Raw genomic sequence first — 27,203 nt, 5'->3', positions numbered from 1 at the left:
ACAATGCATTTTACCTGTTTAGGGGTCTTCCAGGGTGAATAGTGACCTGCAATAGTGAGAAAACAACAATGTTTAGCCTAGAGAGTAGTGGCAGCCATTACATTAGGTCTGAGCTGGTCTGTCTGTGTCTGAGGGCTACTCCACGAACTAAAGAAAGATAACTAAACTTAACCGGAATAAAACATTAAGAAACCAATGGAAAAATGATAGATTTACACTAAAAGCAATGAGAGGGCTGCAAAACAATCCCACCCCAAGTGGTGCGATGCAATGTCCTCGAGAAGCAGATTCTTGAAGCACCAGAAAGACAATGGGTCAGAGAGGATCTTACAGTTGGTCTCCAAGCCAAGGGGATGTTGAAAACTGCCACCACCACAGTGGACAACACATGAAGAACACCTGCTCTTTCCATCACATAGACCGACCAGGTGAATCCAGGTGAAAGCTATGATCCCTATTTGATGTCACTTGTTAAATCCACTTTAACCAGTGTAGATGAATGAGAGGTAACAGGTTAAATAAGGATTTGTAAGTCTTGAGACAACTGAGATAATGATGGTGTAAGTGTGCCATTCAGACGGTGACCAGGCAAGACACAAAACATTAGCACGTTTTGAACTGGGTACGGTAGTAGGTGCCAGCTGCACCGGTTTGCGTCAAGAACTGAACCACGGCTGGGTTTTCCACACTCAACAGTTTCCCGTGTGTATCAAGAATGGTCCACCATTCAAAGGACATCCAGCCAACTTGACAAGAACTGTGGCAAGAATTGGAGTCAACGTGGGCCAGCATCCCTGTGGAACGCTTTCGACACCTTGTAGAGTCCATGCCCAGACAAAGTGAGGCTGCTCTGAGGGTAAAATGGGGAGTGCAAACTCAATGTTAGGAAGGTGTTCCTAAGGTTTGGTACACTCAGTGTATATATACACATTACCGTATGTGTTGCTAAATCATCCCAAATAATTGATCGGGGATCATATTGGGGAAGCCTTTACCAATATTTGGATAAACATCCAGGCTTGATCTTACAACAGAATTCTCTGTCATTTAATTTTCCTAACAGGGACAACGCTTGGGAAAAACACCAGAGGTGACAGTCTGATAAAGAAAGAAATGGGATTCACACAGAAGTATAATAGGTCATAACCTTAGAAAACCCTAAACTCTGCCGACTCTAAAGTTGGATTGAACTGATGAGAATGATTCGATAGGTGATGAGGCTTCACCATTCAACACAGGAGGGACTGTTTTCCACTGACAAATACAACCTACACGGTAAGTTTCCATGTTAGACTGGCAGATTTGATACAATACAAGATATACACTACAGCCGTGGTATTCAAACTGTTTCAGCGGGGACCCCGTGTTTTCAGACAAAATGTCCGGGCACCCCATTTTTTCCCTGAAGAATTTCTCGCGAGCCCACCCCAAGTCAAATGACACAACTTTGAAATCGGTACATTTGGATTTCTACATCAACAAATAACCTTCAATGCATTACATTTTCTTCTCTTATCAAAATGAAAGGAAACCAATTCATATATTTACTCAATAAAATGATGTTTCTCAAAAACGTTTTGTATATTGAACCATCTGTCCTCAAATTTTTGGTTCCAAAAATAATTCTACATATGTTTTTATTTTGCAACCCCTACTGCAGTTCCCCCGACCCCCGAATCTCACTGCACTACAGTGTACAGAGCCGTGTAGGTCCTGTAATTGTGTGGTTTTAGCAAGTCATTGCATGCACTTAATTACATCATTTGCTAGCAGTCGTATGGACCTCTACCTTGGATTGAATCATTCAGGGAACTGTAGTCACAACAGTCACAGCATGTGTGTGGGGTGATGACATATCACAACACTACTGTGCCTGGACCACATACTGCCAGGCCAGAGGGCTCCAACTGTTTCTCGGGGAAATATTCATATTCCAGTTAAAGGTGTCTACTATATCAACATGGATTGTAACTTTCGTTAATTGATTGAAGGCATACCAGAGGCGCTGTGTGAATGTGCAACGTTTTGGGATGATTTTGGCCGGAGGGTAGTGTGAATGAATTGGCTGTGTTAGGAGTAGGTCATGTGTTTTCAATGGGAAAACAGAACCCACTTCGCCCCCCATACGCCTCCCCTCCCCTCCCTATACACCCATCTGTACGCTGTAGATAATATGGTGGAAGCTCCACCGCCACACTTCTATCTGTCCACACCGAAGGGGGAGGGCGAGTCCTTACCCACCACCACGCTTCTATCTGTCCACACCGAAGGGGGAGGGCGAGTCCTTACCCACCACCACGCTTTTATCTGTCCACACCGAAGGGGGAGGGCGAGTCCTTACCCACCACCACTGTCATCTAAACAGGCCCAGCCAACATTTACTCAGCAAATGACAACATTCCACAATCTACTAGAACACATGATCACAACAAGCAGAGTGTAACAGAATGCAAGAATTCCAGCGATACTCTCAGAGCTATGCAACGCGAGGCAGCACCCCCCCCCCCCGGAGAAACGTAAAAAACAAAAACAAACAAACAACAGACTGTCTGTCTTCTCAATTCATTTTTCACCCTCTCCAGGAACAGAACGAGTGGATGCAAATCGTCGAGGATCGAATTAGCGAGTGGCTGCCTGCCTTAAATGCCAGGAGGCTTCCCAGCGCTAGTCTCTTTTTAAGGGCGCAATCACACCGTAAACATGCCCTCCATCACCAACGAGTGGCACAGCAGAAATGGAAAGTGATCAACAAAAGAGAGGATGGTGGTAGAGGATGGAGGAAGGGAGAGAGATGAAGCCACAGAGAAGACATATTTGCAAACTATCAGTCTCTCTCAGTGAGTCATCGGTCTGACTGGAGCTTGCCTTGCACAGATCCACGGCTAGAATATAGATGTTTATAGATGGGGGGGAAATTACAGCAGCTTATCAGGAACGACTTTAACAATTCTCAAATCCAATTATTTTTTTGGACAGCTCTATCAGCACAGGCACAACATATATACAGATGATAAAGAACCCACATTACTGGGTGACACATGAGAGAGCGTTCAGACGGCAGGTCTGTTTTTGAATGAAAACTGACTCTCTTCACTTTCTCAGAACAAGGTCAATCATTACGAGTGCTCTTAGGATGACCTGCTATCAACCGGCATTACTTCAAGACAGAACAACCTGTGTTCCCTGGGGAAGGCATAGCAACAACCATCATGGAGGATACTCCACAGGGGAAATCCATTCATTGTTAACTCAGGCATAGGAGGTGTTTGGTTAGACAGAGATGTCAGTGGTGCCCTTTCCTATGGTAGATCAGCACTGAGATGTATTGAGTGACAGACTCGTGCCTCTGTTCCTGTGAGACCCCATACCAGAGAACATTACTGAGTCAAATATGTTCTAATACCTGAGCTGCATTTAATTTAGTTTGCCTGGTACGGTAGAACCAATTTTATAGTTCAGATAGTGCAAGGATCTGAGCTAGTGCTACATCTGCAAGTTAACCATGACAGGTCACGTTATCATTGGCCTACAGTACTCATAGTATGTAACACTTGCAATGATGACATTCCACCTGGAGATCTGACATAGTTGAGGTGTCTGAAGTGAATAATTTGTCACAGAGCAATGGGACAGGACCATGTTAGAGCAGTGGGACATGACCATGTTAGAGCAGTGGGACAGGACCATGTAAGAGCAGTGGGACAGGACCTTGTAAGAGCAGTGGGACAGGGCAATGTTAGAGCAGTGGGACAGGACCATGTTAGAGCAGTGGGACAGGACCATGTAAGAGCAGTGGGACAGGGCCTTGTAAGAGCAGTGGGACAGGGCCATGTTAGAGCAGCGAGACAGGACCATGTAAGAGAAATGGGACAGGGCCATGTTAGAGCAGCGAGACAGGACCATGTAAGAGAAATGGGACAGGACCATGTTAGAGCAGTGGGACAGGACCATGTAAGAGAAATGGGACAGGACCATGTTAGAGAAATGGGACAGGGCCATGTTAGAACAGCGAGACAGGACCATGTAAGAGAAATGGGACAGGACCATGTTAGAGAAATGGGACAGGGCCATGTTAGAGCAGCGAGACAGGACCATGTTAGAGCAGTGGGACAGGACCATGTAAGAGAAATGGGACAGGACCATGTTAGAGTAGCGGGACAGGGCCATGTTAGAGCAGTGGGACAGGACCATGTAAGAGAAATGGGACAGGACCATGTTAGAGAAATGGGACAGGGCCATGTTAGAACAGCGAGACAGGACCATGTAAGAGAAATGGGACAGGACCATGTTAGAGCAGTGGGACAGGGCCATGTTAGAGCAGTGTGACAGGACCATGTAAGAGAAATGGGACAGGACCATGTTAGAGCAGTGGGACAGGGCCATGTTAGAGCAGTGGGACAGGACCATGTAAGAGAAATGGGACAGGACCATGTTAGAGTAGCGGGACAGGGCCATGTTAGAGCAGTGGGACAGGACCATGTAAGAGAAATGGGACAGGACCATGTTAGAGGACAGGGCCATGTTAGAGCAGGGACAGGGCCATGTTAGAGCAGTGGGACAAGACCATGTAAGAGAAATGGGACAGGACCATGTTAGAGTAGCGGGACAGGGCCATGTTAGAGCAGTGGGACAGGACCATGTAAGAGAAATGGGACAGGACCATGTTAGAGTAGCGGGACAGGGCCATGTTAGAGCAGTGGGACAGGACCATGTAAGAGAAATGGGACAGGACCATGTTAGAGTAGCGGGACAGGGCCATGTTAGAGCAGTGGGACAGGACCATGTAAGAGAAATGGGACAGGACCATGTTAGAGTAGCGGGACAGGACCATGTTAGAGTAGCGGGACAGGACCACCATTTTTACGGTGACTCTTCTGCTCCAATGAGACCATGCTGACCCACTGCAGATTCCTGTGGCAACTAATCGATGACCATGGCGGAGCACTGAACAACTTGCCCTGTCCATGGTCCTAATGCCCCTCAGGATATCAGGTAGTGTAAACTGTATGTAAGGAAGGGATATTGAATTTGGGGGCTTGAGGGCTGAAGTTCTGCGGGCTTTCTTTTCTACCTTGATTAATTGATTGGCTGGCTGAGGTTTGAATCACTTCCTGGTTAGAAGAAAAATGATAAATAGCTCTGATGTAAAGTGTGACTGTCAGTGAGAGTGAGAGGGCTGACATATTTTCTGCCTACGACGAAAGAGCTGTATGCTAAATGAATCAGTAACATACTAATGGGACTTAGTGCTGCCCCCGTACAATTAATGAGTTGATTGAATCAGAGCCATACGAAACCCCATGTAGATTTAGATATTTCCAACATGACACGACACACCTGCACAGGCGTACAGACATGCATGTGTACACACACACACACACACGCACACACACACACACACACACACACACACACACACACACACACACACACACACACACACACACACACACACACACACACACACACACACACACACACACACACACACACACACACACACACACACACACACACACACACACACACACTCACACTCACAACCGTGAAGAGCACTATAATATCACACCGCCAGGCTAACAGCAGGCCATGTCATTATTTAAATGAGATTTGGATAACACTACAATTTGACGGAATCTTGCATAGCTTATGAATAAAGCCCACAGGGACGGTTAGCTACTTTAAATAATATCTGGCGCATGAAAATGGATTTTGTTGCATGCTGGTTCCATGTTCACTCACGTGTTCAATACCAACACACATCTAGCTGAGGAACAGTAGAAACGATGTGCAGAGAGAAAACTCCATGCTTCAATCCACATTACAGTTCACAACAACACAATCATTTCTTTATCCCTACTACTCGTATAATACAATCACACTTTAAATCGCATGCTTTAAACACACTCCAAATAAAAGAGCCTAGTTTTGTCAATGGAGCCGTTGAGCCGATCCAGGTTAAGCACCCTACTTAGACTCGCTACACACTTTTGTGGAGCCTTAACCCCTGACTCAATGAAAGTGATCTTAGCACCACTCAACCCTAGTAAATGTGTCTAACCTCTTCCAGCCCCGCTGGGATCAGACCTGGCTGCTCACCCATAAGCCATTTGGATGTCTCTTCCACATCCCTCTCTCTTCCTGTTCCTCTCTCCTAGGGCCATTCTGATTGGCCAAGGATTCCTGCAGCGGCACAGGTCAGTTCTGGATTGGCTTTGCATGGTGCATGTTGGTGGAGACAGAGCTGTGAACATGGCTGTTGCTGTTCAGCACTGTGCTGGTCTGGCAGGCAGCCTGCTCTAGCGCCTCTTGCTGTTAGCCAATGAATCACTGTCTGGCTGTGTGCTGAATAATCCCTGTGTTGCTGGGCGGCGCTCATTGATTCAAAGACTCTCCATCCCTCCCTTCTCTCGATCTCTCCCTCTCTCCTTCTCTCTCTTTGTTGTGATAGTCATCTCTGGTCCAGCCTGGAGGAAGATATAGCCACCTTAAAGAGCATTAGGAGGGAACAGGACAGGCCAAGTGAGCAAGAAAGACTAGAATGACGCACACACTGGCAGCATCGTCAAGAGAAAACCTCAGTGAGAGAGTGTACTCGACCAGCAAACAGCTATTGACCATGTATGGGTGTATGAGTATGTGTGTACTGTGTATGGGTTTCTGCTGATGGGTAAGCATGGGTGGGCGAACGTATGTGAACTTCACAATCCTGCCACGTCGAGGCACACTAAACGGACATGTCTGAAATCCTCCAATTAGTGTTATGGTGAAGGCAGCTTGGGTAATGGTGTAGATGGGCCTTAATGAGGGTGTCTGCAGCACACTCGCTAATTAGTGGCGCTGGTGAGAGGCACGGTGGCTATTTGTATTGGCAGAGACAGGCCAGGAGTCAGCGGGGAGTTGAAGGGATGGCTGAATATCATAACTTTATTAGGAGAACAGGACCGTTTAAAAGTGATCACGAGTAATTCACTGGATGTTAGGGATGATAAGTGAGTCCGTTTCTGATCCATGAAGGAGAGAGTAAATGGTGTGGACCTCCTCCATTCCTGACGATGAGCATTATGGGAATTGATACCAATACAAGTGAAGACATACACATGGATGAACACACACACACACACACACACACACACACAACCAAACATAAGCTCACGCACACACATTCACATCGCAAGCTCAAGTGACTGCACTGATAACATCAATTTAGCTGTCATAAGGTAGTTATGAAGTAGCAAACCATGAAGCAATAATGAACAACTATATGACATGAACAGCAGAAAGCTATGGGCTAGAGGCACGATGTAAACACAGACATTACATCCACAGGGTATGTACAGCTAATATATGTGTTTCTGCTACCATTTAGCAATGATGATCACTAACGCCACTTCAAATACTATAATATTTGTGGAGACACGGTGAAACACATTCAATGAAGCCTCCACACAGTGACAGTGGTTGCAACTTTCACGGCAACGCTCATCCGTTGAGTACTGGTGACCATGACAACGTGCAGCCGGGATACATCATAAACAAAACGCACGCACGCAAGCAATCGCACACAAACAGAGTGCTGGGCTCTCTCTGAAATCATACATCTCAATAGTCAATAGCTCCCAGAGATAAGAGCTCTCCCTCATCATAGTCAGTGAGGCCTGTGGCCATCCCCTGACAGACAGAGCTGCTGTGGGGTAACTCAGCCCCCACTGATCATTTAGGATCTCACTAACGCTGTCTCTGCCTTTAATGGAGGGGTTGGCACGGCAACCCGCCATAAAAGAGCCACAACAGCGTCGCGAGGCTCTACACGGACAAGAAATCATGAGTGTGTGTGTAAAAGAGCTGAATAAACGTTTAATAATAAGGCTGTCACAGCTTCCCCCTCTGGTGACAGAGGGTGTCAGTACTAAACACATCCACCAGATGGTGCTGTCTCAGTGTGTTGTGAGGCTGGGAGGTGGTAGACTGTTGACACGTCTGGAGCCGTCTGTCATTAGATGAGCCGCATGGCAGTGCTAGCCACACAACCATCTGGCCCCACCACACGCACACACTGCTCCACAACGGACAGAGCCAATGCATAATCAACTTAGTTAGCTAGTCCTCCCTCTGCTCTCTCTCTCAGTTTGAGAGCGTTTACCAAATAGATGAGCTGTGTGTATGTCTGTGTGTCTGTGTGTATGTGCCATGACACAAACAAGGTATTTGAGAGTCAATGAGAAGAGAGGACATGTTTGCTAGTTGAATACAATGTGGTAACAGACAGACATTGGTGGTCATCTCTTTACTCTCTCTCTGGGCAGTGAGTTGAGTGGAGGCACAGGTCCTCAGGGACCGAGACAGGGGCCATTTTAATTAGAATGTATGGCCTGGGTCCATTTCCCTGACAGCCCAGCCAAATCGCTGGGCATTAAGAGCTGGAACATCATTACAATGGAATGGTGACAGTTTTATTAGGGATGTAATGGCCTGGCTAAACGCTGGAAGCTCTCATCCCTGATTGGTTTGAAGGGATGGAAAGATATTTTTTCTGTTTTCACCCGAAGCAACAGAAGTCAAGATCTGGGAGCCGGAAGGGAGCGTGAGCTATTGCCTGCAGGGGTTGAGGTCCTTTCCATTCCAATTCAGTTCAAGTTAGGACATGAGGTGAATTGAAATTCCAATTCAATCACTGAAAAAATTCCTAATGGAAGAAAAATGAGTTTGTGACAGAATCTCCAGCCAATGTGGTATGGGTGGGGGAGGGGCTAATAATGTATGTTTCCCCACTGCAGACGGCCATGTTTGAAACAGACTGAATCGTGTCAAGTGACTACTATGACCTTTCACCCTCACAGGGTGAGTCTGTCACAAGATGTCCGACAAACCGTGGCGTTCTGCCTCAGGGTGGTGGTGTGGAAGAGCTAAATGGTGCTAAGTGGGTTTGATGTAATGTGACTAAATCTACATCAGTTAGCTAGCTGCTTCATGCGCCAGCAGGCAGCGCTTCTAGGAGAGCGCACTCCTTTTGACCTTCCAGCTCTGCTCGACCGCCAGGGTCCGTCTACCGCACAGATGGGAGGCTCTTTGAGTGTGTGTGTATGTGTGTGTGTGTGGGCATCCCTCATGAGACAAAAATGACTTAGCCCTCCTAGCACCCAATCCCACTTCCTGGTCTCACATCTTCTGCTTTCTTCTCTCCTCCATTCCCCTGCTTCCCCCTTCCCTCTGTTTCTCATTCTGTTCACATGCACTCTGTGGGGCCCTGGATTACATGCCAGCCTCATAAAGAAATGTGCAACTGACAGTCGATCAATTCCCAAAATGACATTGACCTTTCTCTGTAAGTTAGTCACCATGGAGCTATCTGCCTGGCTCTCTGACTATTAGTCTTCTACCAGTTGATCAACAATTACTGACGGGGTGTGTGCGTGCAGAGCACCAGTGTAATGGCTGAGTCATTGTGGGGCATTATTGCAATCACACTTCAATAGGGCAGGAGGATTAATGGGAGCTTGCTGATCACAGCAGGCTTAACTACAACTCATGTCCTGCTATCTATGAACCTCTACAGTGGATGGGATCACTCTCTCTCTTTCCCCTGAATGATACAAAACGATACTGACTGATTACATTAAACAAGGTCCATCAAGTAGAGGTTTTCTACCTTATATTAGAAAGTGAGATTTTTCTGACTTTGGCCATTGACATTGAGTTCCTTATACAATTTTAACAGATTTCCTACCCCAAGTAATGTACCTGTATACGTACAGCTTTCCTATCACTGATCTATCTGATGTGATCATCTATACAACACTCCAATCATCCCTGAGGAAACAAGAGGAGAATCATAGTATGACTGAGATAAAGATGGCTAGCCTGTTAGCAGCCTGTTACATGTTGTCTGTTAGCAGCCTGTTACATGTTGTCTGTTAGCAGCCTGTTACATGTTGTCTGTTAGCAGGCCTCTCAGACAAACAAGATGGAAATAAAAGCACTATAGCGCAAATTAGCAACTAGCGGTGGCTTGTTAACATTCTATATCCTGCTCGCGTCATTGTCTATTTATTTCCACGCTGTAATTCTCTGCACACAGAAGTCTTACATACTTTTTCTAAAAGAAAGGTCGCAGAGCAAATAGAAAACAGACACCTTGAAAATGAGTCAGCGTTTTTATCAAGCAGGAAATTGAATCAATAAAATCTCCACCTGGACGGGATCACTCCCTCTCTCTCCTCCATGAGATCGCTCTTTCTCCCCTGAATGATACAAAACCATACTGACATCACATTAAACAAGGTCCATCAAGTAGAGGTTTGCAACCTTAGAGAAGAAAGTACATTTTTTTGACTTGAATAGGTGACGGTAGTAATTTGGGTTCCATATCAAATCTTAAAAGGTGCAATATGCAGAAATCGCTCCAACATTTCCTGGTTGCAAAAATTCTAGTAATTCGCCGTATTTCATTTTATGTGACCAAACAAGCAGTCATTGTGTAGCGAATCATTGTACCATCCAAACACCTCTGAAATATATTTTCCAAAACCAAAAATATTGTATTTTCAGCTGTTTGAAGCTGGTGTACAAAACCGAAAGTAAAAGACGCAAAAACTAAATTTAAGAATGGGAAACATAGAAATAGCGCACATAGAATAGATCTCCTCTATAGCTGTTCTAATACTCATACTAACTGTACTATTTGTGACGTGAAATTGAGTATATAGTATGCTTATTGGTCATAGTATGGATATAGTTAGTATGCCAAAAGTTCCCGGATGTCGTACTAAAATATGAAGTATACAAGCAGAGGACACTATTTCCGTACTTTAGGACCCATAATGCAATTATTCAGGAAATGACTGTGGCTTCATTTCGTTTTCAGATTTGAAGAAATGGAGGAAAATATGCAACGAAGTACAACGAGAGCGTACACAAAATCATTGCTACTTAACTAATTATGACAAATGTTAAGAAAATGTTGACCAATGTAATAAAGTAATGACTTTTCAAATAAGTTACCTTACACATTATGTTGGCTGACAATTTGTTAGCTACACTGTCATTACGAACCACATAGCATATCATTTCAGCAGTATGTACCGGTATATTGTTAGCTAGCTACCTAACGTTAGTTAGTAGTCCAACATTAGGCTACTTATACATCAAACTTGCCAGTATATTAACTATAGGCTATCTAACTAACTACCCAACGCTAATTGACTTGATTATTCCCGTCATTCTTAGCTTAGCTAAATATAGTCGTTGTGCGTTCTCAATGGACATTCGGGTGCTTTCATAAATTTGTTCTAGCTATGTACTCCAATTTGCAGAATAATTCATTAACGAGCGCTCAACATCCATTAAATATGGCCGGTGTCAGTAAACCTCAGGAAAAAAACGTCATTAAATTGTTGCCAGCAGCAGCACAGTTACAGTCACCAACGCTCTGGATAACATGAACGCTGCCAGCTCTGCTAGGGCAAGTCAAATTGTCAGAGTGATCTAATTTGTGTCTGAAAGCAGCTAGCAAGCTAGCCAACGTTAGCTTGGGTGCTTGACTGCCGTTGTAAGGTCAGAACACTCAAATCAACCCTACTCCTCGGCCCAAGCGTCCAGTGTGCACTCCGAGAGCAATTCACGAGCGCACTCTGACACTCCAGATTGAATTTAAGAACACACCCAAAGTCGAAAAATGTCTAACTAGTCATTTGTATGCTAACTAGCTAGCAAGAGGTTGCATAGCAACAGCATCAACTTCCGGTAGACATGCAAAGAGCTAGTACGCTCAACTGAAAGGATACTGTTCGTTTACAGTATACTAAAATGAACTAATAGTATGTAGTATATACTCACTAAGTATGTAGTATACAGTATGTTAGTAAGGGTTTTCGAACACAGCTTATATCTTGCTCACATCACAGTCTTTTTATTTGGGCTGTAATTTTCTGCTCACAAAAGTCTAGACTGCACACATACTAAACTTTTAGGTCGCAGTACAAATAGAAAAACTGAAAAACCTTAAAAATGAGTCAGCGTTTTTATCAAGCAGGAAAGGTAATTTAAAAAAATCTCTGTTCGGATGCCAAAGAAAGAGCGCAAGCTAAATACACACAACATGAGTCCTTCAGAGTAAACAGAAGGTAAGCACTTTTTCTCCCCAGTCAAATGAAGTAGAGTAAAGATCCTGTGAGAGTAGCTGTATGTCAGTCAACGCCGTACTGTATAATGGGTTTCTGTGGTCTTAGGACAGGACACACACAGACAGGACACACACACTCACCTGGACCAGGTCACCAGGAAAAAAGAGAGAGAGAATAAAAGAGGAGAAAGAGAAAGACAGCTTGAGAGAGCAAGATATACAGAGAAAGAGAGATAGAAAGATATAATATCGATAGAAGAGAGAACGAGAAAGACAGAGAGAAAGAAAAAGACAGAGTGAAAGAAAGAGAGGGACAGGAAGAGAAAGAGAGTGAGAGAGAGAGAGAGAGATGGGTATATGAAGAAGCTCTTCTACACGGAGAGAAAGACAGGAAGTAGCCAGCCGGTTATCGAGGCCCAAGGCATATTCTTACCTCCGCCACCCCTCTGGATGACCAGACTGGTCTCAGCCCCGACGGCACACTCCTTGAGCAGCTCCACCACCTGGGTGTGACTGAGGCCCTGCACTCCCTGCTGGTTGATGTCTACGATCAGGTCCCCCTCACACAGACCAGGACACCCCTGGGGCTCCAGCACCTGCTTCACCCTCTGGCCCGTAGGGCTGTCTGCGATGGTGAACCCGAACCCTTCCGCCCCCTTCACCATGGTCAGCGTCAGCAGCTCCGCCTGCGTCGCCCCCGATGACGCCATGGACACAGAGTCCTCGCCGTGTGGCCCGCCGGGCGTCAGGGAGGAGCCGTCCAGGTGGGTGTCACCGGGGTGCGGCGGCGGAGGGGGTTGATGGTGGTGGTGGGCGTTGAGATGTTGGTCACCGTGCTCCTGGACGAAACGTGCCGTGCGCGAGATGTAGTCCATGTAGCTGTCGTAGTTGGAGCGTCCATTGACCAGGAGGGGGCGCTGCTCCATCAGGCCCAGGGGGGAGAGGAGGGTGGTGGTGGTGCCGGCGCTGGCGCCCGGGTCCTCGGGGTCGTAGGGCAGCTGGTAGCCACGGCACAGCACCAGGGTTACGCTCTGCCCGATGGGCACTGACTGGAACAGCTTGACCACGTCGGCATGGGTGGTGCCCAGGACACACACGTCATTGATGTACACGATGACATCACCTGGAGGAGGGGAGACACACAGCCAATCAAGGCCAAATAGACTGCAAAATCAAAGACCTATAGGGTGTTCAATAGGGCTTATTCAATATTGTGTAGAACAAGGATGGTTCTTTATCATGCAGAATCTGTCTTTGTCTCAGTATCAATACGCTACATTTCTATCTAAAATTTAATCTGAACGTTGCATTCTACTGAATAGGTTCCAGCATTATTATACCTGAATTAGACGTCAGATAATGGGCAAAACCATTAGGCACAGAAATACACTAGTCAGTGAATTGTGTGGTGGACAAACGAGTGAGATTTGCCACACCTCATCATTGTACCTATCGCTACACAGACTCAGCTATGTAGATAACTGAACTATTTATTGACAGTTAATACACAATAGCTCTCGCTCTGACAAAGTGCCATATCTTCTTCACTGTCTCCGGTGCTGTATTCAATTTAATATTGTATTTTGTGTTCTGTCAGGTGAGATACGGCTCTATATTTCAAAAGATGTTGATTAAGTGGGAGAACACAAGGTGGCATCCACATTAAATTTCAGTCCCGCCAAAACGCACTGCCCAGGTTTATAATGACAATCATTATTTTTCAATTATAAGCATAATTATTATGCTAATCGGAGAGAGAGGAGAGATAGAGAGATAGAGAGATAGAGAGGGACAAAGAGAGAGACAGGGAGAGAGAGAGAGAGAGAGAGAGAGAGAGAGAGAGAGAGAGAGAGAGAGAGAGAGAGAGGAGAGAGAGAGAGAGAGAGATGTATGCACAATTACCACAGATGTTTGCAACTCAGCACAAACAGACCTGGGAACCAGTCTACTTAGCATACCCTGTCAGTGTCATTTCCTTTTTGTGTGGAGACAGAGCGCGTTCAGAGTTGAAATGCGGGTTCATATTGACAGAGCGTTAATGTATTCCTGGAGGCAGTGTGACATGCGGAAGCAGGACTGTTTAATTCATCTGGGTAAATATGGACGACATTTGCCTGGAGCCCTGGTGTCACAATCAATACCTTCACACGCTCCTGGAAAACAAATGATGGCGCCAGGACCTCATCATGCCCTGGCCGCAGTGGCCCCGGAAATCATTCTTTAATGACAGGTGACGAGGAGGGACACCACTGCAGGATTTCACTCGCATTTTCTCAACACACCAAATATGCAGGCGCATACATACGAACACACTCACACAGTGCCACACACACACACACACACACACTTTGTCTCTCTGTCTCTATCCTCCGCTTTTATTTGACTTCTAGTTCGTTCTCAAAACAATCACGAACCTCTACTCCACATTACCCTACGTCTTAAATCTCCAATGTCCTCCAACCTCCACACTATGACCTGACCAATAGAAACACACTATCTAGCACCAAGGACCATTATGCTTCCATCACGTCTATCTTCATTGTCTAATAACATCTATCTTCTACTAATGGTCGTTCAACAGTATGGAACAGAAGACACCCTCCTTCTGCCAAGAACAGCCCATCATATCATAGTGTTAAAGTGTCCCCAGTAGGGGGGGTCTGACTGAAGTAGAGGCCATATGTGTCCATGGCGGAGGACAGAGTAGCCATCTGGGCCATTAGCACATACACACACACAGGCAGAGTGAGAGAGATGGAGAAAGTGAAAGAGAGAGAGAGAGAGATGAGAGGGAGAGAGAGATGGAGAGGGAGAGAGAGAGAGAGAGATGGAGAGAGAGAAAGATGGAGAAAGTGAGAGAGAGAGAGAGATGGAGAAAGTGAAAAAGAGAGAGAGAGATGGAGAGAGAGAGAGATGAGAGGGAGAGGGTGAGGGAGAGAGAGAGAGATGAGAGGGAGAGGGAGAGGGAGGGAGAGGGAGAGAGGGAGAGATGGCGAGAGAGAGAGGAGAGAGCGTGAGAGAGAGAGAGATGGAGGGAGAGAGAGAGAGAGACAGAGAGGAGAGAGAGAGAGAGCAGTAGCACTGAAGATGACACAGTGACAACCACAGCACTGCAACTGCACTACTGACCCCCACAGCACTGCACTGCTGTCACTGCAGAATGGCTATTTACTCTATGTCACCCTATTCAGGAAACTAGGCGTATGTCACAAGTCACGACTTCACAGGAGAGCCGTTTGAACGTAAAAGTTATTTGCTTATCAAAATCCCTTCTCGAACATGTGAACTTTCATGCCTTAATAACAAACTTGTATGCCATCTGTAAATACGAATAAAAAAATAAAATTACGAGCCCTGTTGGTTAAGCCACAGAAAAAGACAGCAATCTTCCCACTAGCCATGACTGGATGAGATAATGAGTGGGCTGGACATGCCGTGAGAGGAGTTCGTATTGGTCTGCCATATAGAGGCTTCTGTGTTGGTAATCCTGTCTAACTCGGCTTTTAAAACATTTATTGTGTAGTGGAGCTGGCTAAGTCTTGCTCTCCACTTTCTGGAGGATCAAGTTTAGAAATCAGTGGAATTAGAGTATGGTAGCTAAAGAGATGGAGAAAACACCTGTCTCTGGATCATATCTTCAAACTAAGGACAACCGTGGCATGGCATCCGTGACAGGGAGACGTCTCCATCATGTATGACAATGTATAAGGGTAAGATAGTCTAGCGTTACCTAGCTACATTTTCAGATATGACACGTTTCTAATTTGGACAGAAAGTGGTTTCATTTCAAGCTAAACTGTACTGTTAGCTAGCTAGCTAATGTTAGCTGGTTGGCTCCCTAGCTGACGTTATTAGTGGTATCCCAGAGCCGTTTGCTTTTCTAGTTAGAGCCTAATGTTAGCTAGCTATCATTGAACCTGGTTGGTTAGCTCCCAGCATATTCATGCAAGGTAGTAACGACATGATTTGGCACTGTGTTCATTGTTGTTTACCTAGATAAGTTTAGCTGGCTGGCTCGTTAGCTTACGTGACATGTGTGATTGTACACGTTGTTTACCTAGCTAGGTCCATTGTTTACCTAGCTAGCTAGCTACATGTCTTTAGCTAAAGTGTACAACACCCGTTGAACACTTTAATGAAATTGTTGCCAGCAGAGCTGGTTAGGCTGTTTTCATGTTATCCAGAGGTAAACAAATCATCGTCAGAGAGTCTAGTGTGCGCTCAGAACGTTCCAAGAGCGAAACGAGATAGGTGGGACTAAAGCTTAAGGGGGTGTGAACGATGCTGAATAGGTGTAGACAAAAAAAGAGCTCTTCACTACATACCAAAATATTCAAAGGTCATTTTCTCAAAAGTGAGTTTACAGGTTTATCAAACCTTCAAAACAGAATTACTTTCCCAAAGTTCCTCAAAAATGCAGTGTATGATATACCATTTTAGTGTATGATATACCATTTTAGTGTATGATATACCATTTTAGCGTATGATATACCATTCTGTTGCTCTACTTGTATCCAATGTAAAATACACCATTTCAAATTTTGCTCCATAAGACCGAATCCAGGTGGTGAGTCACCTTTAAGAATAGTAGGTAGCTTCTCTTCACAGGCAGATGCTTTAAGTTTTTAGATAAGGGTACGTGTGTGGGTTTAGTTGTGGAAACAAAGGTACGTTGCTATTGGTTTGATTGTATGAACCCAACGCTATGTCAATGAACCCCATCACATACCGTGTCACTTTATCCTCCTCCAATACTGTACATTCCAGGTCACTGTATAAGGTCACTTACTTTAACATGAAAAATACTGTGGTTTCCCTCTAACAAATACAGTGACACATCTAACCACTGTGTCCCCGCTGAAAGAGATGGTATCATATGTTTTTCCTCAACACATTTCTCTGGGCCTGGAACCATGTAGCGAAGCAGAAGTGGTGTGAGTGTGTGTGTGTGTGTGTGTGTGTGTGTGTGTGTGTGTGTGTGTGTGTGTGTGTGTGTGTGTGTGTGTGTGTGTGTGTGTGTGTGTGTGTGTGTGTGTGTGTGTGTGTGTGTGTGTGTGTGTGTGTACGGACACAGAGCGACAAATAATCCTTCTGAAATTGGGAATTTCACACTTCCACAAGCTTGGTTTCCCTCTCTCCCTCTCTATTAACTATGTGCTGCTAGAATCCAACACATTTTAACTAGGCCACTGAGTCTGGAGGGATAGAGGAGGAGAAGAGAGGAGGAGAAGAGAGGAGGAGAATAGAAGAGAGGAGAATAGAAGAGAGGAGAAGAAGAGGAGAGAAGAGAGGAGGAGAATAGAAGAGAGGAGAAGAAGAGAGGAGAGAGAGAATAGAAGAGAGGAGAAGAAGAGAGGAAGAGGAGAATAGAAGAGAGAAGAGAAGAAGAATAGAAGAGAGAAGAGAGAAAGAAGAGAGGAGGAGAATAGAAGAGAGGAGAAGAAGAGGAGGAGAAGAGAAGAAATAGAAGAGAGGAGAAGAAGAGAGGAGAAGAAGAGAGGAGGAGAAGAGAGGAGGAGAATAGAAGAGAGGAGAATAGAAGAGAGGAGAATAGAAGAGAGGAGAAGAAGAGAGGAGAAGAGGAGGAAGAATAGAAGATAGAAGAGAGGAGAAGAAGAGAGGAGAAGAAGAGAGGAGAAGAGAGAGGAGAATAGAGAAGAATAGAAGAGAGGAGAATAGAAGAGAGGAGAAGAAGAAGAGGAGAAGAAGAGAGGAGAATAGAAGAGAGGATAAGAAGAGAGAATAGAGAAGAGAAGAGAGGAGAGAAGAAGAGAGGAGAAGAAGAGAGGAGAAGAAGAGAGGAGAGAGAAGAGAGGAGAAGAATAGAAGAGAGGAGAAGAAGAGAGGAGAAGAAGAGAGGAGAATAGAAGAGAGGAGAAGAAGAGAGGAGAAGAAGAGAGGAGAATAGAAGAAGAGAAGAAGAGAGGAGAAGAAGAGAGGAGAAGAAGAGAGGAGAAGAAGAGAGGAGAGAAGAAGAGAGGAGAAATAGAAGAGAGGAGAAGAAGAGAGAGAAGAGAAGAAGAAGAGAGAGAAGAGAAGAGAGAAGAGAAGAAGAGAGAGGAGAAGAAGAAGAGAATAGAAGAGAGAGAGAATAGAAGAGAGGAGAAGAAGAGAGGAGAAGAAGAGAGGAGAAGAAGAGAGGAGAAGAAGAGAGAAGAGAATAGAAGAGAGGAGAAGAAGAGAGGAGAATAGAAGAGAGGAGAAGAAGAGAGGAGAAGAAGAGAGGAGAAGAAGAGAGGAGAAGAAGAGAGGAGAATAGAAGAGAGGAGAAGAAGAGAGGAGGAGAAGAGAGAGGAGAAGAGAGGAGGAGAAGATAAGAGAGGAGATAAAGGGGAAAGGATGTTAGGAGGATGTTGGGAGGACCACAGAATAGATAGTATACCTAGCTATACAAAGTATTGCCTAATCAGACCATTACTGATCTGTTCCAGCTGGCTGGTAGGCATTATTGCAAACTTTACTTGGCAATACTTCCTCAATTCCCAACTTGAAAGAAACGCATGTTTTCAAAACTTCCATGGATAGTTGTAGGTGGTTTGTTTGAATTTAGAAAATGCTCCGTCATTTTACAAGTTTTAATTTCCTGAAGTAACACAACCAACCATGTGTACACTGACATCTTGTCTATTTCAAATCTTCTCATTGATTGAGACAGGTGAATGCCATTCAACATGACGATTGATTTCTAGGTCACGGTCATTACACAAGACATTTTGGGGTGGACACCCACCTGTCTCAATGAGATTTGAAAATATTTGAAATAGACAAGATGGCGGTGTTGGATTACATCATGGAACAAAAAATGAATTTAATTGAATAAAGAAGAATTTTCTAAATTCAACCAGCTGCAACTATCCATGGCAGTTTAGAAGACATACGTTATCTTCCAAGTTGGGAATTTATGAAGTATCACCAAGTAAAGGTTGATCGCCAAGTAAAGGAAAATGATCTGTACACCACCTAAGTAATAATGCCTATTTGCCAGCTGGAACAGCAGTAATGGTCTGACTCAGCTAGATTTTTAATAAGCTAATAAATAATAAAGTGTATCATATATTGTAATATGTTTGAAATGCTGAAATGCTTCAGTCTGTTTTTAGACCCCATCATTGCACTGAGACTGCACTTGTGTAGGTGGTAAATGACCTTTTAATGGCATCAGACCAAGGCTCTGCATCTGTCCTTGTGCTCCTAGACCTTAGTACTGCTTTTGATCTTATCTGTCGGAAAGATATCTGTTTGTTTCTGTGTATGGTTTGTCCTCTGACAAATCAACTGCAAATTTCGGTGTTCCTCAAGGTTCCATTTTAGGACCACTATTGTTTTCACTATATATTTTACCTCTTGGGGATGTCATTCGAAAACATAATGTTAACTTTCACTGGTATGCGGATGACACACAGCTGTACATTTCAATGAAACACGTTAGACTACTGCAATGATCTACTTTCCGGCTACCCGGATAAAGCACTAAATAAACTTCAGTTGGTGCTAAACACGGCTGCTAGAATCCTGACTAGAACCCCAAAATGTGATCATATTACTCCAGTGCTAGCCTCCCTACACTGGCTTCCTGTTAAGGCAAGGGCTGATTTCAAGGTTTTGCTGATAACCTACAAAGCATTACATGGGCTTGCTCCTACCTATCTCTCTGATTTGGTCCTGCCGTACATACCTACACGTACGCTATGGTCACAAGACGCAGGCCTCCTAATTGTCCCTAGAATTTCCAAACAGCTGGAGGCAGGGCTTTCTCCTATAGACCTCCATTTTTATGGAATGGCCTGCCTACCCATGTGAGAGACGCAGACTCGGTCTCAACCTTTAAGTCTTTACTGAAGACTCATCTCTTCAGTGGGTCATATGATTGAGTGTAGTCTGGCCCAGGAGTGTGAAAGTGAATGGAAAGGCTCTGGAGCAACGAACCACCCTTGCTGTCTCTGCCTGGCCGGTTCCCCTCTTTCCACTGGGATTCTCTGCCTCCAACTCTATTACAGGGGCTGAGTCACTGGCTTACTGGTGCTCTTTCATGCCGTCCCTAGGAGGGGTGTGTCACTTGAGTGGGTTGAGTCACTGATGTGATCTTCCTGATCCCCCCCCCCCCTTGTGTTGTGCCGTGGCTCTTTGTGGGCTATACTCTGCCTTGTCTCAGGATGGTAAGTTGGCGGTTGAAGATATCCCTCTAGTAGTGTGGGGGCTGTGCTTTGGCAAAGTGGGTGGGGTTATATCCTTCCCGTTTGGCCCTGTCCAGGGGTATCATCGGATGGGGCCACAGTGTCTCCCGACCCCTCCTGTCTCAGCCTCCAGTATTTATGCTGCAGTAGTTTATGTGTCGGGGGGCTAGGGTCAGTTTGTTATATCTGGAGTACTTCTTCTGTCTTATCCGGTGTCCTGTGTGAATTTAAGTATGCTCTCTCTAATTCTCTCTTTCTCTCGGAGGACCTGAGCCCTAGGACCATGCCTCAGGACTACCTGGCATGAGGACTCCTTGCTGTCCCCAGTCCACCTGGCCGTGCTGCTACTCCAGTTTCAACTGTTCAGCACCTGAGGACAGCTACTGTGATTATTATTATTTGACCTTGCTGGTCATTTATGAACATTTGAACATCTTGGCCATGTTCTGTTATAATCTCCACCCGGCACAGCCAGAAGAGGACTGGCCACCCCTCATAGCCTGGTTCCTCTCTAGGTTTCTTCCTAGGTTTTGGCCTTTCTAGGGAGTTTTTCCTAGTCACCGTGCTTCTACACCTGCATTGCTTGCTGTTTGGGGTTTTAGGCTGGGTTTCTGTACAGCACTTTGAGATATCTGCTGATGTACGAAGGGCTATACAAATACATTTGATTTGATTTGATTAATACTTCCACATGATACATTGTGGCACATAAAACATATGATCATCTCACAATGTAAAATGTACCATCTAGTCTGACCTGAAACAACCCATCAACAACCCATCAACATCAACTACTGTATCAGCCAACACTATACAGTACAGTATAGTACAGTACAATATAGTATAGTATTGTACAGTATACTACAGTACAGTATAGTACAGTACAATATAGTACAGTATTGTACAGTACAACCAGGTCAGCACTGATGAATGAGTCAGGAAAAATACTGCACTTGGTCCAGTCCAGTAATGCAGAGTAGTTTATAAATACACAGGGCCATGAAGAGTAGTTTATATATACACAGGGCCATGCAGAGTAGTTTATAAATACACAGGGCCATGCAGAGTAGTTTATATATACACAGGGCCATGCAGAGTAGTTTATAAATACACAGGGCCATGCAGAGTAGTTTATAAATACACAGGGCCATGAAGAGTAGTTTATAAATACACAGGGCCATGCAGAGTAGTTTATATATACACAGGGCCATGCAGAGTAGTTTATAAATACACAGGGCCATGCAGAGTAGTTTATAAATACACAGGGTCATGCAGAGTAGTTTATAAATACACAGGGCCATGCAGAGTAGTTTATAAATACACAGGGCCATGCAGAGTAGTTTATAAATACACAGGGCCATGCAGAGTAGTTTATAAATACACAGGGCCATGCAGAGTAGTTTATAAATACACAGGGCCATGCAGAGTAGTTTATATATACACAGGGCCATGCAGAGTAGTTTATAAATACACAGGGCCATGCAGAGTAGTTTATAAATACACAGGGCCATGCAGAGTAGTTTATAAATACACAGGGCCATGCAGAGTAGTTTATAAATACACAGGGCCATGCAGAGTAGTTTATATATACACAGGGCCATGAAGAGTAGTTTATATATACACAGGGCCATGCAGAGTAGTTTATAAATACACAGGGCCATGCAGAGTAGTTTATAAATACACAGGGCCATGCAGAGTAGTTTATAAATACACAGGGCCATGTAGAGTAGTTTATAAATACACAGGGCCATGCAGAGTAGTTTATATATACACAGGGCCATGCAGAGTAGTTTATAAATACACAGGGCCATGCAGAGTAGTTTATATATACACAGGGCCATGCAGAGTAGTTTATATATACACAGGGCCATGCAGAGTAGTTTATAAATACACAGGGCCATGCAGAGTAGTTTATAAATACACAGGGCCATGCAGAGTAGTTTATAAATACACAGGGCCATGCAGAGTAGTTTATAAATACACAGAGTCATGCAGAGAGCATTCACATGACTTCCAGAGTTATATTCCCCTGATGACTTTTAGTGCAGTTGGCCAGTTTCTCAGTGTGTGTGTGTGTGTGTGTGTGTGTGTGTGTGTGTGTGTGTGTCCCACGCAGCCCGGGGAGCACAGGCAGGGCCAGGAGTTATGGTGTTCAGAAAATCCTTACAGTGATTAATGGACAAACACAGCCCCGCAGGCACACACGCACACACATACACACACACACTCATACGCACCCAACAGGCACCCAACAGGCACACACATGTGCAGAGAGAGACAGAGAGAGAGAGACAGAGAGAGACAGAGAGAGACAGAGACAGAGACAGAGACAGAGACAGAGAGAGAGAGAGAGAGAGAGAGAGAGAGAGAGAGAGAGAGAGAGAGAGAGAGAGAGAGAGAGAGAGAGAGAGAGAGAGAGAGGGAGATGAGCTCTCCTGCTGGGTCACCACCATAGAGAGAGAGAGAGAGAGAGAGGGGGAGAGAAAGAGAATCTCTCCTGCTGGGTCACGACTATAGGACAAAGACTAGCTCAGTTTGACCTGTGTCCATCTTTCAGACTAGCTCAGTTTGACCTGTGTCCATCTTTCAGACTAGTTCAGTTTGACCTGTGTCCATCTTTCAGACTAGTTCAGTTTGACCTGTGTCCATCTTTCAGACTAGTTTAGTTTGACCTGTGTCCATCTTTCAGACTAGTTCAGTTTGACCTGTGTCCATCTTTCAGACTAGTTCAGTTTGACCTGTGTCCATCTTTCAGACTAACTCAGTTTGACCTATGTCCATCTTTCAGACTAGTTCAGTTTGACCTGTGTCCATCTTTCAGACTAGTTCAGTTTTACCTGTGTCCATCTTTCAGACTAGTCAGTTTTACCTGTGTCCATCTTTCAGACGAGGTCAGTTTTACCTGTGTCCATCTTTCAGACGAGGTCAGTTTTACCTGTGTCCATCTTTCCGTCCTGTGCAGCGGGGCCGTCAGGTATGACACTCTTGACCTGCAGGAACTCATCTGGCTCGTCTCCTCCGATGATGGTGAAGCCAAAACCCATGTTGCTCTTCTGCAGGGCCGTGGACAGGAAGCTGCCCTTCAGCTGGGTGGCGTCCCGTGTGAACAGCGGCTTCTCTGTAAGGGAGAACACACACATACACACAGACGGAGGGACGGACAGACAGGCACGCAGGCAGGCAGACACAACACACACAAGTACAAGTGTGCAGGGACACACACACACACACACACACACACACACACACACACACACACACACACACACACACACACACACACACACACACACACACACACACACACACACACACACACACACACACACACACACACACACACACACACACACACACACACACACACACACACACACACACACACACAATCAATAAACAATATACACACACACAATCAATAAACAATATACACACATACATCATACTTCGACCTTGACAAAGCGAGCATGATGCACCACAAATGCTGATGCAAGGCCATTTTATCATTCAATAGGATGGTAGCGGTGAGGCTTGTTTGGTGGAGGGGCTGCATGAACACAGGGATACTCTCTGGGTAGGTGGAGAGGTAGGCAGGGTTAGAACAGCGAGGGGTGGGTGCTGACTTATGCCGGTGGGACGGAGTTTGCTCCAGCTCCAAGCTGCCACAGCCAAGGACCTTCCACTGAACGTCTGCAGCCATGTAAACTGTCATCACTTCCACTCCCATCCGACGCCAGGGTTCTGTTAGCTGAATACACACCCAGAGGCTGGAGCAAAAACACAGTGCAGAAAATCAAGGAATAATCAGCATCCATGGGAGTAGCTTGGTATATTTCCCTTCTCAGAGGGGTGAGGGGAAGCAGGTGAGAGATCTTCACATTCTGGAACAACATGCTGTTGGGAGTTGGAACACTGAAGAGTCACGAGCTCGTTTCATCCGCCCAAAAAACAATGCTCAGGGAACCAAAAGGTGGAAGGCCAGGATTCATGAAATAGTCTCTGGCACGGCAAAGGGGAAAACTCAGCCAACGAGGGTTTGCCACACTCAATTCAATCTGCCCTCCGTTCACCTTGGAAGGCAAGAAGGGGGCACACACCCGTCTCTCTCTGTTTGCTTAAAGCCAACGTTTGTTGTCAGGCGTCCAGACATAGAGCAGGGTGTTTACAGTTTCTACTGCCTGCCGCCAGACGTAAGGAGGGGAAGACACAACGTAGTGTAGCGCCATCAAACATGTCGAGCAGCGAGTCGAGCGCCTGAGATGAGGAGGGATCCAGCGTGGGTCTGCCGGGGGAGCAGGCATGCTTTGAAAAGAGAGCGCGGCAGCTCAGTGCAGGCAGAAGAAGAACAAGCCTGTATTACTACTCACTGCCCTACTTACTGAGAGAGCACCACAGGGGGCTACAACCCACAGCAGCCGGCTCTACCACGAAGGCGTGCAGCGACTGGTGGAGGTGCAGGTGTGGGCAGCACGACGTATCCCTCCGCGCACGGTGGGGGCGCTGCAGTGGGGAGTTGGTGATGGAGGCAGGGGGTGTGTGGGTGTGCAGGCCCAACAGCGACACCCGGTGGCCCGGGGGGAGGGACTGGGAGAGGTCGCTGAGGCTCTGGCAGCGCTCCGGGGCCGGGCCGATGTGGGCCAGGGTGGCTCTGGGTAACGTGGCGGAGAGTGGGACCTCCTCTACCACTGTGACAGAGATACAGTAGTCCACTCAATGTCTGATGCTCTCACAAGTAAACTTCCTTTTTATCTCCTTGTTTATATGTGTGGAAATATTCATTTTTTACCCTCTCTGCTGTCACTTAGGGGGAGAGAGAGCCTTCACTTTGCAGCGTACAGGACGGGTAACCATGGAGACAAACCCCTTCACTCATAGAGGCCAATTTAACACGGAGACAAACCCTCTCAACATACACAGCATGTTTTACCTCAGACAGCCTCGATGAACTTAGTGGGGTGGTAAATGTGTGCTGAACAGAGAAGCTGGTGTTAGCAAAGTGTTAGCAAAGTGTTAGCAAAGTGTTAGCAAAGTGTTAGCAAAGTGTTAGCAAAGAAAAGAGAGTTGTGAAGAATGAGTGATGCACACACACACAAAGACGACAGACATTTCCCTAGAGCTAAAAACATCTACACACAAGAATCATTCACAAACGTTTAACACATTGGGTAGAGGTAGAGGGTGCCTTACCTCTGTAGATAGTAGGTAGGGGCAGCGAGGACAGACCCTGCTCTTGCATTTGCTGGTGTTGCTGGACTCTCCTCTTGGCTTCCAAGACTGGGTTCTCAAACTGTGTCCGCCTGTTTATGTGGCTACAGAGAAAGAAAGGTACAACATTCCACTGTGCTCTCTGTAGTATCCACCTCCTCATCCTCTTCCTCATCTCCCTCTGTAAAGAGCTGGATGCACAGTGCTGTGCTACGATGATTCATTCAATAGCCTTAGTATCACTAGTATTATGTAATGGAGCTGCAGGATGGCTTGGCTAAGAAAAAAATGAACAAACGCCCAATTAGGTCCCATTCTACTGAAATCAGCAGCTTCCTGTAATCAGCATTAGGAATCATTTAGTATTTCTGGGTTCACGAAAAAAGATGACTCCTTGAGTGTATTTTCTTGAAACATTCTGTCAGTGTTAATTTAGTCAATAATTACAAATACTTTAATTTTGAAAGTGTGAAGTAATTAATCATCATTTCGACATGTCCTCCTGGACGGTGCGAGACTGGAGGAATAATGCTTCTGTAGGTACGAACAGCGAACAGCGGCCTACACACCCTCTGTTTCTTCCTGAGATATTAGGTTAACTCAACGCTACAGCCAGGCAGTGAGACATAATTATTGAACTTGGCAGGGTCAGGTATGGCGCTAGTGTGCGTGCGTGCGATGGCTCAGTGGTTGCCTGGGGATATGGGATTTCTACATGGCAGAGGGAGAGAGGGAGTGTAGGCAAGGCAGGCACAGTGTTCTGGTCTTTCTTGGGGATAGAGAATAGAACACGGCCAGCCAGCCAGCCAAACTCCCTCTCCAGCCAGGCTATAAATAGACCTCCTCTCCTCTCCCTGGACTAGGGGAACTAGTGCGCATCCAGCAGGAGAAAGGACACGTCCAGAAAAGGAAGGGTACATTTGGTTCAATAGAGAAGACAGAGACACCTCACCATTGCACAAAGATGGCGCGCACACACACACACACACACACACACACACACACACACACACACACACACACACACACACACACACACACACACACACACACACACACACACACACACACACACACACACACACACACACACACACACACACACACACACACACACACACACACACACACACACACACACACACACACACACACACACACACACATAAACTTGCGCATGTAAACAGGTACCTGGCCACAGCCCTGTACAGTGTTAATGACTCTGACAAACACAGGACAGTGGAAACATAACACGGGGCAACACCGTGTTGGATTCGGGGTAAACTTTGAACATTGGTATACGCATAAGCATAGTATATAAAGGAGTGGAAGAGACTGGTTTTTATGTCAGAGGTTAATGGTTCTCTAAGGAAAGACAGATGGCTTTGGAATGTGTTGGGTGGACGGGAGGAGTTCACATGATTGCTATAGGGGAAGCTGATGGACATCTGTGGATTAGGTGAAGGAGGGGTTGAGGTCAGGTCAGGTCACCTTAATTAAGGGAGACAGAACGGTTTATTACTCTCTCACTTCGTCTTCCTGTGGAACCATAAGATGTAAGGATTGGAGAGAAGGAGGAGTGTCTGAAGTGGAGTATATATACTTGTAGTGGTGGAAACATGTCTTTGTCTGAATACAGCTGTGTCGACCCTTTGGGAAGAATTCAACTTGGTTAAACTGGAAATCAAAATAGTCATTAAATA

General features: G+C 45.5%; 1 protein-coding gene across 1 annotated transcript in view; it reads right to left on the bottom strand.

Annotated features, from left to right (window-relative positions):
- The window catches only part of LOC124014401 (membrane-associated guanylate kinase, WW and PDZ domain-containing protein 2-like), a 303,113-nt gene that overhangs the window by 27,825 nt on the left and 248,085 nt on the right, over positions 1 to 27,203 (bottom strand). The window contains 4 exon segments of the mRNA XM_046329317.1: positions 15 to 46; positions 12,555 to 13,244; positions 23,231 to 23,413; positions 25,483 to 25,604. Of these exon segments, the coding sequence (XP_046185273.1) occupies positions 15 to 46; positions 12,555 to 13,244; positions 23,231 to 23,413; positions 25,483 to 25,604 (1,027 nt within the window).

Source organism: Oncorhynchus gorbuscha, linkage group LG25, assembly GCF_021184085.1.
Source record: "Oncorhynchus gorbuscha isolate QuinsamMale2020 ecotype Even-year linkage group LG25, OgorEven_v1.0, whole genome shotgun sequence".
Lineage (NCBI taxonomy): Eukaryota > Metazoa > Chordata > Actinopteri > Salmoniformes > Salmonidae > Oncorhynchus > Oncorhynchus gorbuscha.
Note: the sequence above shows the minus strand (reverse complement) of the source record. Positions and strands in the feature narration are given on the sequence as shown.